This window comes from Myotis nattereri, assembly GCF_964212035.1.
Source record: "Myotis nattereri genome assembly, chromosome: 17".
NCBI lineage: Eukaryota > Metazoa > Chordata > Mammalia > Chiroptera > Vespertilionidae > Myotis > Myotis nattereri.
The window spans coordinates 262,332-274,603 of record NC_138092.1 but is presented as its reverse complement, the minus strand read 5'-3'; the positions used below and the strand labels follow the sequence as shown (position 1 = coordinate 274,603).

Below are 12,272 nucleotides of genomic sequence, written 5' to 3'. Positions count from 1 at the left end.
GTCCGGTAGCCGGGTCGCTCCGGGAGCCGCTCACTGGCGGGCTGGCTCGGCGTGCACCCATTTGTAGTCCGCGGGCGCGCGGGGCACTCTGGGAGTCGTGGTCGTCCGTTGCGGGGCACCCTGGGAGTTGTAGTTTCCCGGCGCGGACCGGAGCGCGGAGGACTTTGCTCCCCACAGCTTGCTGGCAGCTGTGCGCCGCCTGGCCGCTGGGCCGCCCCACGGCCCCCTCCGCAAAAACAGGCGCGGAGAGTGGGGACGGAGGTTAGTGATGAAACTCACGGTGCGTTACCGTCCGGCCGCCGATCGATCGGAGCCCTGTCAGTGGGAGCTCGCCTCGCCCACCCCCCAGCGTGCCGGTTCCGAGAGCGAGAGCGCACCTTGCGGAGCACGACTGTGGTTTCCAGCGCGGGCACCAGCTTTTCCTCCGCGTAGGTTGTCAGACACGCGCCAGGCCAGAGAATGGAGCGGGGAAAGTCCCAGGTCCCGTGTCCTCGGGACGCCCGCCCAGCCCGCCCGTGGATTCCCAGGGCCCGGCCGGGGCAGGGAGACGGTGCTGCCAAGCGGAGTAGGCACCCCCTCCACCCGGCCTACCTCCGGCCCGCGTCCACAGACGCGCGGGGCCGCCCCCGTTTCTTACCTGGGCCAGTTTAGCCAGGGGATGCCGAATCTCGGGGGGGGGGGGGGGGCGACCGGAGGCTTCTGTGTCGTATAATCTGCAATCGCCCCTGTCCTTAAATGAAACTAAGCCACCGTGACCACCACAAAATGCGGCCCGTGGGCAGGCAAGCCCGCGTTCCACCTCGGCTTAGCCCTCATCTCTCACGGGGCGCGGAATGCGAGCATCCTGGATCTCAAGGTTCGGGGCTTCCTGGGGGCTCAGGCCTGGTTTACCTAAAAAACACCTGTAGCAAGCTCAGGTCAGCGGCCTCCCCGATGGGCCTCGCTCGCCCCTGCACCACCGCCTCTGCTCCGGCGCCCAGTTGTCCTAGAGGTGGTGGTGCTGCCACTGGACCTTCTGGGGCTGATGCCAGCCTGGCATCCCTAACTGGCAGGTATTTTTTTTGTTTTTTAAACTTTTATTTTTAAAAATATATGTTTTTATTGATGACAGGGAGGAAGGGAAAGGGAAAGACCGAAACATCAGTGATGAGACCCACTAATGGGCTGCCTCCTGCATGGCCCCCACTGGGGATTCAGCCACAACCTGGGCATGTGCCCTTGACCAGGAATCGAACCGTGGACCCTTCAGTCCGAAGGCCAGCGCTCTATCCACTGAGCCAAACCGGCTAGGGCTCATCATTGATATGTCTCTCTCCCTCTCCCCTCCCCTTTGAAATCAATTAAAAAAAAATTTTTTTTAAGTGAAGGATCGTGTTGGTGGCCTAATAACTATGTCCACATCCCAGCTGCAAGCAGTCAGCTGGCAAGTGGCGACAGAAGTAAGGTGACCAGAATGGACGGGGATGGAGGGGTGGTTGGGGGGGGGGATGGATGGGGGAGGGGGAAGCCAAGGTTCCCACCTTGAAGTTGAGGGCCAAGAAAGCAGGGCCAGGAGCCAGTGGGAAGGCACGGACTTCGAATGCACCAAAAAGGAGGAACCTCCTCGGATCCTCCAGGAGCAGGGCCCATGTAAGCCCCACCCTGAGCATCTGGCCTCAGGGTTCTGACCTGCTGCCGGGCAGGCTCCCTGCTGTCCACCTGAGGGAGTGTGGGTGGGCCCATCCCCTGCCAGTGTGGGCGGACCGGGCTTCCCCTTGGGCCTCTCCGCTCATACCTGCCTGTCTAAGTGTCTCGGGGCATGTGGGGCAGGCGATCCCTGTCCCCGGGCTGTCCCCACCCAGCACAGCCCCCACCCTCATCTCCTCTCATGGCTGCTGGCGGCTGCCGGGCTTGCCAGGGCAGCAGGAACCACCACAGGGAGAGTGGGGGCACCTTAGGCCATGGGACTCCAGGCCCTGCTGGACCACTCGGGCCATTCTAGAACTGCCCTGGCTTCATGCTGGAAGCTGGAGCTCCTCCAACTCCTGGCAGAGAGGAAGTTTACCTGCCCCGGGAGACATGACAGATGCTTTGCCTTGGGGGGCAGGGGAGGGGTTGCCCCTGGGGCTTATAAAGACGGTCTTGCAAAAGCGGACATGAGTGGACACAGACATGGGTTGCACCATAGCAAAAGGCAGCAGCGTGCCCCAGGGCCATGTGAGCAGGCTGCTTGCCACTCCCTGAGGCCTGCCTTGGCCTGTCCACCCGCCCCCACCCGGCGACATGGCCAGCACCCCCTGCAGTGCGGGTCCAGCCCCGGACACACCAGCCGACACTCCAGTTCTATCAAGAGTGGCGTTTATTCTCCTCGTGGAGGTGCGGCGCTCCGGGGAGCTGGTGCTATTGTGCTTAGGAAGGAGGTCTGTCCGTCCGTCCGTCTGTCCGGCCGGCCCGGCCCCAAACGGGGGCGGAAGAGGGGCGCGGCCCGAGTAAAAATCCCGGCCTGTTCCGGGTGGGAGTATGTACAAGGCGGCGGGGCGCAGGCGGGGGTGGAGGCGGGGCGGGCCGGCGGCCACAGCCCCCACCCGAGGGCCCCCGCATCTCGGGCCCTGCTCTTAGAATCAGTACAAAATAGGTGCTACCTAAACGTTCCTTCTACCTGAATTCGCTAAGTCGGTTATTGTGCTGCTTAGTTATGGGGGCAGGAGGGGGCCCATGGCTTTCCACGGCGGGGCGGGGGCGGGGGGGGGGGGGAGCAGGAGGCTCTGGCGGCCACTGCCTCCGGCCTTCTCCCTAGGTAGGTGGACAGGCTGGGGGGAGGCGGGGCCTGTGTGTGCATGTGCATGCGAGTGTGCCCGGCACAGGCGGGCAGGCCCCAGCTTGGGAGCTGTGTGGGCATCGACCTGGGATGTAGGGGTTGGGGATGTGGGCCCTGCTCTGCTGGGCCCTCGGGTGGGCGCCTGCGAAGGCAGCTGAGCGGCAGCGGGGCTGGGGCCCTCAGGGATGGGGCTGACCAAGTCCTAGGCACCAGCCTGCACCTTTCCGGTTGGCCTGGGGCCCTGTCCCCACGGGCAGAGCCGGCAGAGCCAGGGCATGGAAGTCCTGGGGTCAATGTGGGCAACCTCGGGGCCTGGTGTTTGCCCCGAGTCAGGCCCCAGTCAGAGGCAGAGACTGACTGCGCCGAGCACTGGCCCGGAGTGGGAAGGTGGGGTGCGGATTTGGGTTTAGGGATCCGGCCTCTCTCTTCGCCTCTGCCACTGTCCCTGGCACACCCCAGGGCGCTGGGCCCCGTCACAAATAGGCCACCCCCGCAGGTCGCCCAGGCCCTGGCAGACTCGGCAATGGGCCTGGCACATAGGAGGGACCCAATGCCCGCTCAGTGGGTGATGAACAACTGAAGGAGGGGTCCTGGGGGAACCCCCTGACACCATTACACCGCCGGGCTCTGCCGTGGGGGGTGGGGGCAGGGAGGGGGAGAAAGGCTGCGCGTCCGGCCCCGCGCAGCATCCCTGATCTAGGGGCCTATGGGGCAGGAGGGCGGGGGATACCTGATTCTCAGTAACTAGAGGCGGCGGCAGCTTCGCATGCAGTGCGCATTATTGCTCTATAGTCGGCTTCGGACTAACTAAGAGGGGGAGGGAGCGGGCAGCCCCGGGAAGGGACGGGAGGAGGGTGGGGGCTGCATGCAGTGACGTCACAAAGGCGGCGGCCAATGGGGCGGGCCCTTGGGGCGGAGTCGCCGCCGAGGCTTTGGCATAGACGGGCGAAAAGTTGGCAACCGAGTGGGGCAGGGTCTGGGGCTCGGGGGCGGGACCGGCCTCCGAGAGGCGGGGCCTGAGGCTCCCAGGAGGCGGGGCCCGTGGCCGGGGAACGTGGCCCTGGACACCCCAAGCCCCGGGCGTCGGCGGGAAGGATGCGCCTCAGCGCCCCTTCCCTGACCCGAGTGCAATCCGTTCATAAATAAAACGTAAAATACAGAAAGGAAAACCCGACGCACCCGCACCCCGGGGGCTCTACCCGCAAAGCGAATACAGTGAGGTGTGAGGGGGCCGCCCAGGCCTGCCTGCTGGGCCCCGGGAGTCCGTCCTCCAGCGCGGACACCCCGGGGGCGAGGGAGGGGACCCCGGGGCAGGACGGGGGCGGGGCTGAGAGGTCGGAGAAGTCCATGCGATTCGATATGCGTCATTATATTCGATATGGAGGACAGAGCCCGGGAAGCTGGGCTGGAAGAATTTGATTTGGCAGAGAATGCGAGGCGAGGGTGAGAGAGCGGCTCGGACTGAGGCCCCAGAAGGAACCCGAGGGGGAAGGGTGCCGCTGTCCGCCTCCCTCCCCGGCCCCCCACGCGCCTAACACTCCCGGGGGTCAGCGAAGACTGGGGAGCAGGGAGCTTCCGCAGGCTGAGCTCCTGCTCCTGCTGGGCCTGCTGCTGGGGAGGGACCGGCTCCCTGGGCGTCTAGGCCGCGGGCCTGGCCCCGGACGGCTCGGGAAGGGGTGGGGAAGACCTGAGTCTCTGCGACGCGATCCGGGGTGCCGAGGAGGGAGGAGGGGCGCTCCCGACCTCACCCCGCCCCCGTCTTCAGAAACCTAAGATGAGGTTCGGTTCTGGGTCTCCTCGACCCTATTGCTGGGGAAAAGCCTGGGGCACCCTGGAGGGGAAGGGAGGGAGCTCGGGGTGGGTCTCCCCTGGGGACCCTATTGCTTGAAGGGGCCGGCCAGGCCCCTGGCGAGCGGGGTGGGGCCCCCTCCCCCTATTGCTGTGGGAGGGGCCCGCCCTCCGGCCCCGCCCCCCGAGCGCCGGCGGAGACTTCTCTGGGGCTCGTATTGCTGAGAGCCACCCCGGCCGACGGGGGCGCCGCCGCCCTAAGCCTGCACGGGGCTGAGCTGCGGCGGCGCGGCCGGCGCCGGGGCCGCGGGGCCGCCGCCGCCGGGGCCGCCCTTGAAGCAGGCCGACTCGTAGTGCTTGTTGAGATAGGACTTGAGCGCGAAGCTCTTCTTGCAGCGCTTACACTGGAAGTGCTTGAAGGCCGAGTGCGTCTGCATGTGCGCGCGCAGGTTGGAGCGGTCGGCGAAGGCCTTGCCGCAGTGCGCGCAGCCGAAGGGCTTCTCGCCGGTGTGCGAGCGCATGTGGCCCTGCAGCAGCCAGGGCCGCGAGAAGGCCTTGCCGCACACGCCGCACTTGTGGCGCAGGTCGTGCGTGAGCAGGTGCATGGCCATGGCCGGCATGGACACGTACACCTTGCCGCACGTCGGGCAGCGCCGCGCCAGCTGGCTGTCCAGGCTGCGGTGCGTCTGCTTGTGGCGACTCAGGTTCGAGGACGTGGCGTACGTTTTGCCGCACTCGCCGCAGGCGTGCCGGCCCCCTGAGCTGCCGGCGCCGGCCCCCGGCCCTGCGCGCGCCTCGGTGCCAGCCCCCGCACGCGCGCTGCCTCCCCGGACCCCCGACCCGGACCCCGTCGCGCGGGACCCAGCCGCGGCCCCTCCTCCTCCGTCGCCGTCGGAGGCCAGAGCCGAGGCCGTGGAGGGGGCGGCGGCGCTGGCGTGGGCGGCCTTGCGGCGCGAACGCCCGTCGGTGATGAAGAAGGTGTCGGCCGCGTAGCCCTCGCTGACCGCCGCGTCGCCGTTGATGTAGCCGCCCGCGGCCGTGGCCAGCTCCGGGCGCGGTGTGGGCGGGGGCGCCGAGCCCGCGGCCGCCGGGCCCAGCTCTCCCCGCACGGCCGCCGCGTACATGGGTTCCGGGGATGGCCCTTTGAGCAAGGCCGCCTCGGCATCGCCATCGTAGACGGAGGTGGGCCCCGCGTAGTCGCTGAGGTATCCTGCAGGCCGAGGCGGGCAGACGGGCAGACAGCAGGACAGGAACCAACCGGGCAGCGGAGGAGACACCGGGGTCCAAGGAGAAGGACAAAGGGAAAGGGGCCGAGGGACCAGGGGGCAGGGAGGATGGAGGCGGCGGGAGGAGAGAGGAGAGGAGAGATGAGACCGAGCCCAGCTGGGCCCCACCCCACCGCCCAGGGCCCCACCCTCGCCGGGAGGAGGAGGAGGCCCCCCTCTGCAGCGCCTCAAGGTCAGGGGGGAGGGGCGGTGCTTCCCTCGCCCTCCTTCCCCGTCCCACCCCTCCCCCTCGGGTTCTCCCCACTTCAGCAGTTTTCTCTGATTATGCAACACACTGCAGACCCGCAGCGCACAAAGCCAGGGCTGCCCGCCCAGGGACCCCGTCACCACCGCCTCTGGGGGTTCCCACTGGCTGGGGGAGGGGGGGGCAGAGCCTGCAGCCAGCCTGGATGCTGACCCTCTCTTGTCCCCTAAGGCCCCAACAAGCCTTGGAGCCCTGTACCCCGCAGGCCCTCCAGCCCTCACTCGCACCACCTCTCATCTCCCCAGGCCCCAGGCCCTGGACCCCTGGATGTGACCCCTTTGGCTCCAGCCCTATTCTCCTCCTTCCATCTGCTCCTCCCCGCAGTCCCTGCTATACCCTGCACCCCTGGGTCCTACCTTGCTCCTCACCGCTCACTTCCCCCAGGCCTAACCCCTGTGGGGGCCTCCCTAAGCCAGGCCAGCAGCCCGGGCAGGTGTCCACCAGGGGACACCTTCTCAGGGACAAGCTGCAGGCAGGTTGGCATTCATACTGGAAACTGCAGTTCTCAGGCACAAGATGGTTCTCACAACCTCAGTCACAGTGCACACGCCACACGATGCAGGCTCTGCTCTTCAGGGGGACACCAGCCACTGTCAACCCTGGGGTCCCCTGATTCTGGAACACATCACCCACTAATGCGAGGTCACACATGCAGCCCCCCCCCCCACCTCACATGAGCTCCGCCAGGGTCGCCGGTCACATGGGTGCACAGCGGCCCCCGAATCACAGGGTCCCTTGGAGGGGCACACAGGCAGGTGCACCCTCATACAGGGTCACACACACGCACAGTCACATGGCCACACGCAGTCACATGGGCGCACACAGGCACACACACACACAGGCTCCTGTTCCTGCAGGTCACACTGGTTCTGCCACCCGTGTGCTGGCATCCTGGCTGCCCGCATGCTAACAGTTGTCCTTGAACTTGGGCTCCCTCACACAAAGAGCCTCCCCGGCTCCTCGCAGCACTCTGGGCCTCCCTTGCCCACCGCCTGCCTACCCACCTCCTTCCTCCTGACCCTGGCTGCAGGGAGGATGCTGCTGCTGCCCCTGCCGGTGCCGTCTCCCTGACAGGTGGGCAGTCCCCACTGGACCCCGTGCCTACTCCCTGCAGCTCACAGAACTCCCTTGCTGGCCCTAGCCTGCCGTTCTGGAGGGGTCGCCAAAGCAGAGAGGCGGTACACCCAGGCCTGGGTTTCTGGGTGTGGGTCTGCATGCACTCCTAGGTCCTGTCTGACAGCAGGTGTCCACGCCGCCTGGGCCGCGGTGCGGGTCATTGTGCACCTTCAGGAACTTGCTGGTCCCGACCCCAATTCCCCATCCTCTCTCTGGCATGGACACGGCCCCTGCTGGGCCTGAGGCCAGCTCGGGCCTGTCCCTGCGTTTGCCTCTCCCCAATCCCCATCTCTGTCCACTCCACCTCCCGCTGGTCTGCTTCCCGAGGGTCTCTTTCCTGGGGCCCCTGCCCCTCCACCCCTCCCAGCGTCAGCTGGTGGCCAGGCCGCCCCGGCCTCGGCCGGCGCCCACCTTTCTCCTGCAGCCGTGCGCCGAGGTCGCCGCGGGCGCGCCCGTAGGAGCTCTCGAGGTCCGCCGAGGAGAACGTGTCAAGTTTGACCTTCTTGACCAGGAAGGACCTGGGCATGGTTTCTGCGGGACTCCGGCGCTGCGGGCCTGCGGAGCCGGGGCGTGGGGGGGCTGCGGCCGCGGCGAGGCCCCGTCAGCATCCAGCAGCGCTGCAGGCGGCCGGGTCCCCACGCTGGCCTCGGGAGCTGCCGCCCGAGCGAGCGCCGTCCTCTGGCCTCCTGCCTCCGGCGCTTCCTCCTCGGCTCCTCCGGGTCCTCTTCGGCTTCCTTCCCTCCCTCTTCTCTCTTCGCTCCTCTTCCTTCCGTCCTTCCTTCCTTCCTTCTTCCCTTCCTTCCTCCCTTCCTTCCCTCCTCTGGTCCCGGCTTCCCAGCCCGCAGTGCCGCCCCTGGACAGGCGGGGGAGGAGGCTGGGGGGTGGGAGGGGGGGAGCGGCTCCGTCCCGGGCCCGGAGGCTGCGAGTGGGTGCAGGGCTGGCCCGGCTCCGCAGCCCCCGTCCCCTCCCCCCCGCCACCGCGGCGGAGCCTCAGTCAGCGGCCCCCCATGCCCCCAGGGGCGGCGGCGCCGGGCCCGGAGAACGCGGCGGCGGGAGCGGCGGCAGCTTCAGCACCGCGGCCAGCGCCGGCCCGGCCAGCACCTCGGCCAGCGACCCGGCGCGCTCTGCGGCGCGGGCGGCGAGGGGCGGGCGCAGGGCCTCGGCCGGGCGGGGGTCCTCGGCGGGGGTCTCTGGGAGGCTCGCTTTATTGTTCTGCAGCCCGAGCGAGCGGCGGCGGCGTTGGCGGCGGGCGGGGGGCGGGGGTCCTCGGGGGGAGGGGTGCGCGGGGAGGGCGGGCCGAGGGAGAGAGGGAGGGAGTGACGAGGCTCGGGGGCGGGGCTGGGCGCTCGGACAGCTCTGAGCCTGGCCTCCTGCGCCCGCGGCGCCTCTGCCTGCGGCCCGGCCCAGCCTCTGGCTTTTAAAGCCCAGCAGCTGCGGGAGGGGTAGGGCGCGGGACGGAAATGGCTGCGCGGGGCCGACCCGCCAAGGCCTCCTGGGAAGGGTCCTCGGGATGCCGCGGCTCCCGCATTGTGACGTTCCCCGTGCAGCTCCGGGAATGGAGGCCCGGCGGTCGGCGGCATTGTCCGGGGTGGGGGGAGCGGGGGAGATCGGCCTGGGACCCACGAGTCCCGGACTTGGGGTCTTTCGGGAAGGAACGCCAGGCAGCTGGGCCGGACGACCTCGCTTTCAGATGCCGAGGCCGGGGATCTGCAGGGGCGGGTGGGGGAGGCGGGAGGCGCGGGAGCGGATGCTGAGGCAGCGAAAGCGCAGTGTGGACGCTCTGCGCGCGCCTGTGCCGCAGTGTCTCCCTGCCACCCGGTCACCCGGGCTGACCCCGTGCCCGCTGGAGCGGCCTCCCTCCATCCCGTCTGTGTCCCCGAGCGGCGGCGCAGCGAGCGGGTTGTGGAAGGGAAGAGGGGCTGCCATGCCCTTGCTTATTGGTGGTTTTCCGCCCTTAGGCGCGGCTGCGGCTCACCCCACTCCCCCAGTCCCCCCTCGGCCTCGCAACCAGGCGGATACCCTTCCCGCGGCCGCCCGCCCAGGGTTCGCAGCCCCCATGACGTTAGGCCGGTGGCCAATGGTGGGGCGCGAGGGTGCGGGGCGGGGGTGCGAGCCGCACAATGGCCGCGCGGGGACATATGTCCCCTCTCAGGGTTCGGCGCTGCCATTGTCTCCGCCCCCACAGGGGACCCGGGGGTTCGGGTCCCCCTGCGGCCCACTTTCTCGGCGACCAAGGTCGCAGGGGTGGCTGCGGGGGCAGCGCCGGGTGCGGCCGAGCCTGCGGCGCGTGCACCTGTCGGTGCGCGCGGTGACCTTGTGGGGCCCGAAGCGCGCGGCGGGCGGGCCACGCGGGGGCGCGCAGGCGGGGGCGCGCGGAGAGTGCTGAGCTCAGCGCCTCGCCGCCGCCTGCGCGGCGCCCCGCTTCCTCCCGCATCTCCGCCCCAGAGCCGTGCTGGGTGGATTCGGGCCAGGCCGCTTTGTGGCCCGCGACCCCGGCCGTGGCAGCGGCGGGACATTCATCTTGCGTGGCAGGTGCTCCCGAGGGGCGGGGGCGGGGCTCAGTCGCCCCCTTATCGCGGAGCCGCAGCCGGAGCTGTCCGAGGTGGGGGCGGGGACTAGCTTCCTCCCGGGGGGCCGGCCGAGGCGCAGCCGGAGACCCAGGGCCAATTAGCATTTTGATTGCGGGACTGGGGGCCCATCTGGACCGAAGCCTAATTATGGGGCGAACCCTCCAGGTGCCGGCGATACGTGCCCGGCTCAGCCCCTCTCCCCGCGCGCCCAGCCTCCTCGGGACGATCGGCCTCCATCCCATCTGCATCCCCGACCCCAGTCCTCCTGCCGCTGGGTCCCTGTCCTTTGTCCCTCCCTCGTCACCGTTTTTGGATCGACCTTCGCTCTCCCCCGGTTTGGGTTTCTGCCTCCGCTCGCTGTGCACGTCCCTGCCTCTCAGTCCATGTCCGCACCCCCGCGGCCTCCAACCCTCTGGGAAGAGGAGGCGTCAGAGCTCCCACACATGGGTCCCGCGGCCAGTGCTCCCCAGAGGACCCTGCGCGGGGCCCTGGTTCTGGCTCCTCCGGGACAGGGGTGTGGGGGGTGGGGGTGGGGGCTCTCCACCCCTGGAGGAGCCCGGCGGGGAGGGCAGCTGGGCCCAGGCCCTGGCCATCAATACGGAGCCATCTGGGTGTGGAGCACACACGCGTCAATTACTTGGGCCTCCTTGCCTTTACCACACACACCGCCCCGCCCCCCCCCCCCCCCCCCGCCATGCAAATCCCGAGGTCCCCGTGCCCCAGTCCTAGGATCCAGCAAGGAGAGGCTGGGAAGGGACAGTTGGTGATTCTTACATTTTTTCAAGTATGTTTTCATTGATTTTTAGAGAGAGAGGAAGGGAGAGAGAGATAGAAACATCAATGAGGGAGAATCATTGATCAGCTGCTTCCTGCACGCCCTGTCCTGGGGATGGAGCCTGCAACCTGGGCATGTGCCCTGACCGGGAATCCAACAGGACACCTCGTTTCCTGGTCCAGGCTCGACCACTGAGCCTTGCCGGCCGGCTGATGCTTACACTTGGAAAGTTTCAGCCCTCCGCCCTGGGAGGCCACCCTGAGCCTCACCCTCTGAGAGCAGGAGACCCAGGGGAGAGGGGCTTTGTTGCAGGAGAGGAGATGGGGTCCCCTGGCACCTCCTGGATGCCCCCACGGACCCAGCCTGGTTGCAGGACACTCCAGTGCCCTGGACACACCAGCTGTGCTTGGCCGCCCACCGAGCCTCCGGCCTCAGGGACTGTTCCCCAGTCCGGGTGCAGCTGGGCCCGGCCCCTTTTCCCTGTGGGATGGGAGGGATGCAGTGTTGGTTTTATGTCCCTCCGCTCCTGGGTGTGCCACCTGCAGTCCAGGGCAGGCCCCCTGTTGCTGAAAGGCTAGGCTTTGAGGGAGAGACTCCGGCCTGGCTCAGTGATTCAGTGTTGACTTATGAACCAGGAGGTCACCATTTGAATCCCGGTCAGGGCACATGCCCAGGTCGCAGGCTTGATCCCCAGTATGGGGTGTGCAGGAGGCAGCCGATCAATGATTCTCTCTCATCATTGATGTTTCTAGCTCTCTCTCTCTCTCTCCCTCCCACTTTGAAATCAATTTTAAAAATACATACTGAAGCCCTAGCTGGTTTTGCTCAGTGGATAGAGTGTTGGCCTGCAGACTGAAGGGTCCCGGGTTCGATTCCGGCCAAGGGCACATGCCTGGGTTGCAGGCTCAATCCCCAGTAGGAGACCTGCTGGAGGCAGCCAATCAATGATTCTCATCATTGTTGTTTCTCTCTCTCTCCCCCTTCTCCCTTTCTCTCAGAAATCAACAAAGAAATATATTTTTAAAATACATATTGAAGGGAGAGACTCTGAGTCTGTGTCCCCAGCATCATGCTCCAACAGAGCCGGTAAGCCTGTGTGTGCCCACTGTGGACCCTAGGGTCACCTTCCAACCTCCTCCTGCCTGTGGGGCTCTGCCCAGCCCAGCCTGGAGGGCCCGCCCCTGGATAGCTCCCTCCCGGGCTTCCTGGTCCTCCCTTGGCTAGGAGCCTCCTTTGGCCTGGCTCCTTGACACCTCAGCACCGCCGACCCCAGCCTTTCTCTGACACAGAATGCGTGGTGGGGTGTCTTGCCTTCCTGGAAGTCCTGGTGTCCTGGGTGCCATGTGGGTGGGCAGCCCCTCATCTGCTGATTCTGGCAGATCTTGGAGGTAATATAGTTACCTACACACCGTGTGCATTCTTAAAAATGTATATATTTTATTGATTTTTTACAGAGAGGAAGGGTAGTTAGGGATGGAGAGTTAGAGACATCGATGAGAGAGAGAGAGAGAAACATTGATCAGCTGCCTCCTGCACACCCCCTACTGGGGATGTGCCCGCAACCAAGGTACATGCTGTTGACCGGAATCGAACCTGGGACCCCTGAGTCCGCAGGCCGACGCTCTATCCACTGAGCCAAACCGGTTCGGCAACACAGTGTGCATTTTTAGTTGAGGAATGTAGCAGGGATTTTTAC

The 12,272-nt window shown here is 67.0% G+C and overlaps 1 protein-coding gene and 1 long non-coding RNA gene across 2 annotated transcripts; one reads left to right on the top strand and one right to left on the bottom strand.

Annotated features, from left to right (window-relative positions):
* The first annotated feature begins 280 nt into the window (after positions 1-280).
* On the top strand, positions 281-1,361 carry LOC308533537. The gene is made up of 2 exons (XR_013997098.1): positions 281-428; positions 1,112-1,361. It is a non-coding gene; the product is annotated as an uncharacterized lncRNA (long non-coding RNA).
* A 966-nt stretch (positions 1,362-2,327) lies between these two features.
* SCRT1 (scratch family transcriptional repressor 1) lies at positions 2,328-8,261 on the bottom strand. Its single transcript, XM_081110915.1, has 2 exons — positions 7,643-8,261; positions 2,328-5,795 (listed from the first exon to the last, which is right to left on the bottom strand). The coding sequence occupies exons 1-2, from the start codon at positions 7,755-7,757 to the stop codon at positions 4,843-4,845; spliced, it is 1,068 nt and encodes a 355-aa protein (XP_080967041.1). The 5' UTR covers positions 7,758-8,261; the 3' UTR covers positions 2,328-4,842.
* Between the last annotated feature and the right edge of the window lie 4,011 nt (positions 8,262-12,272).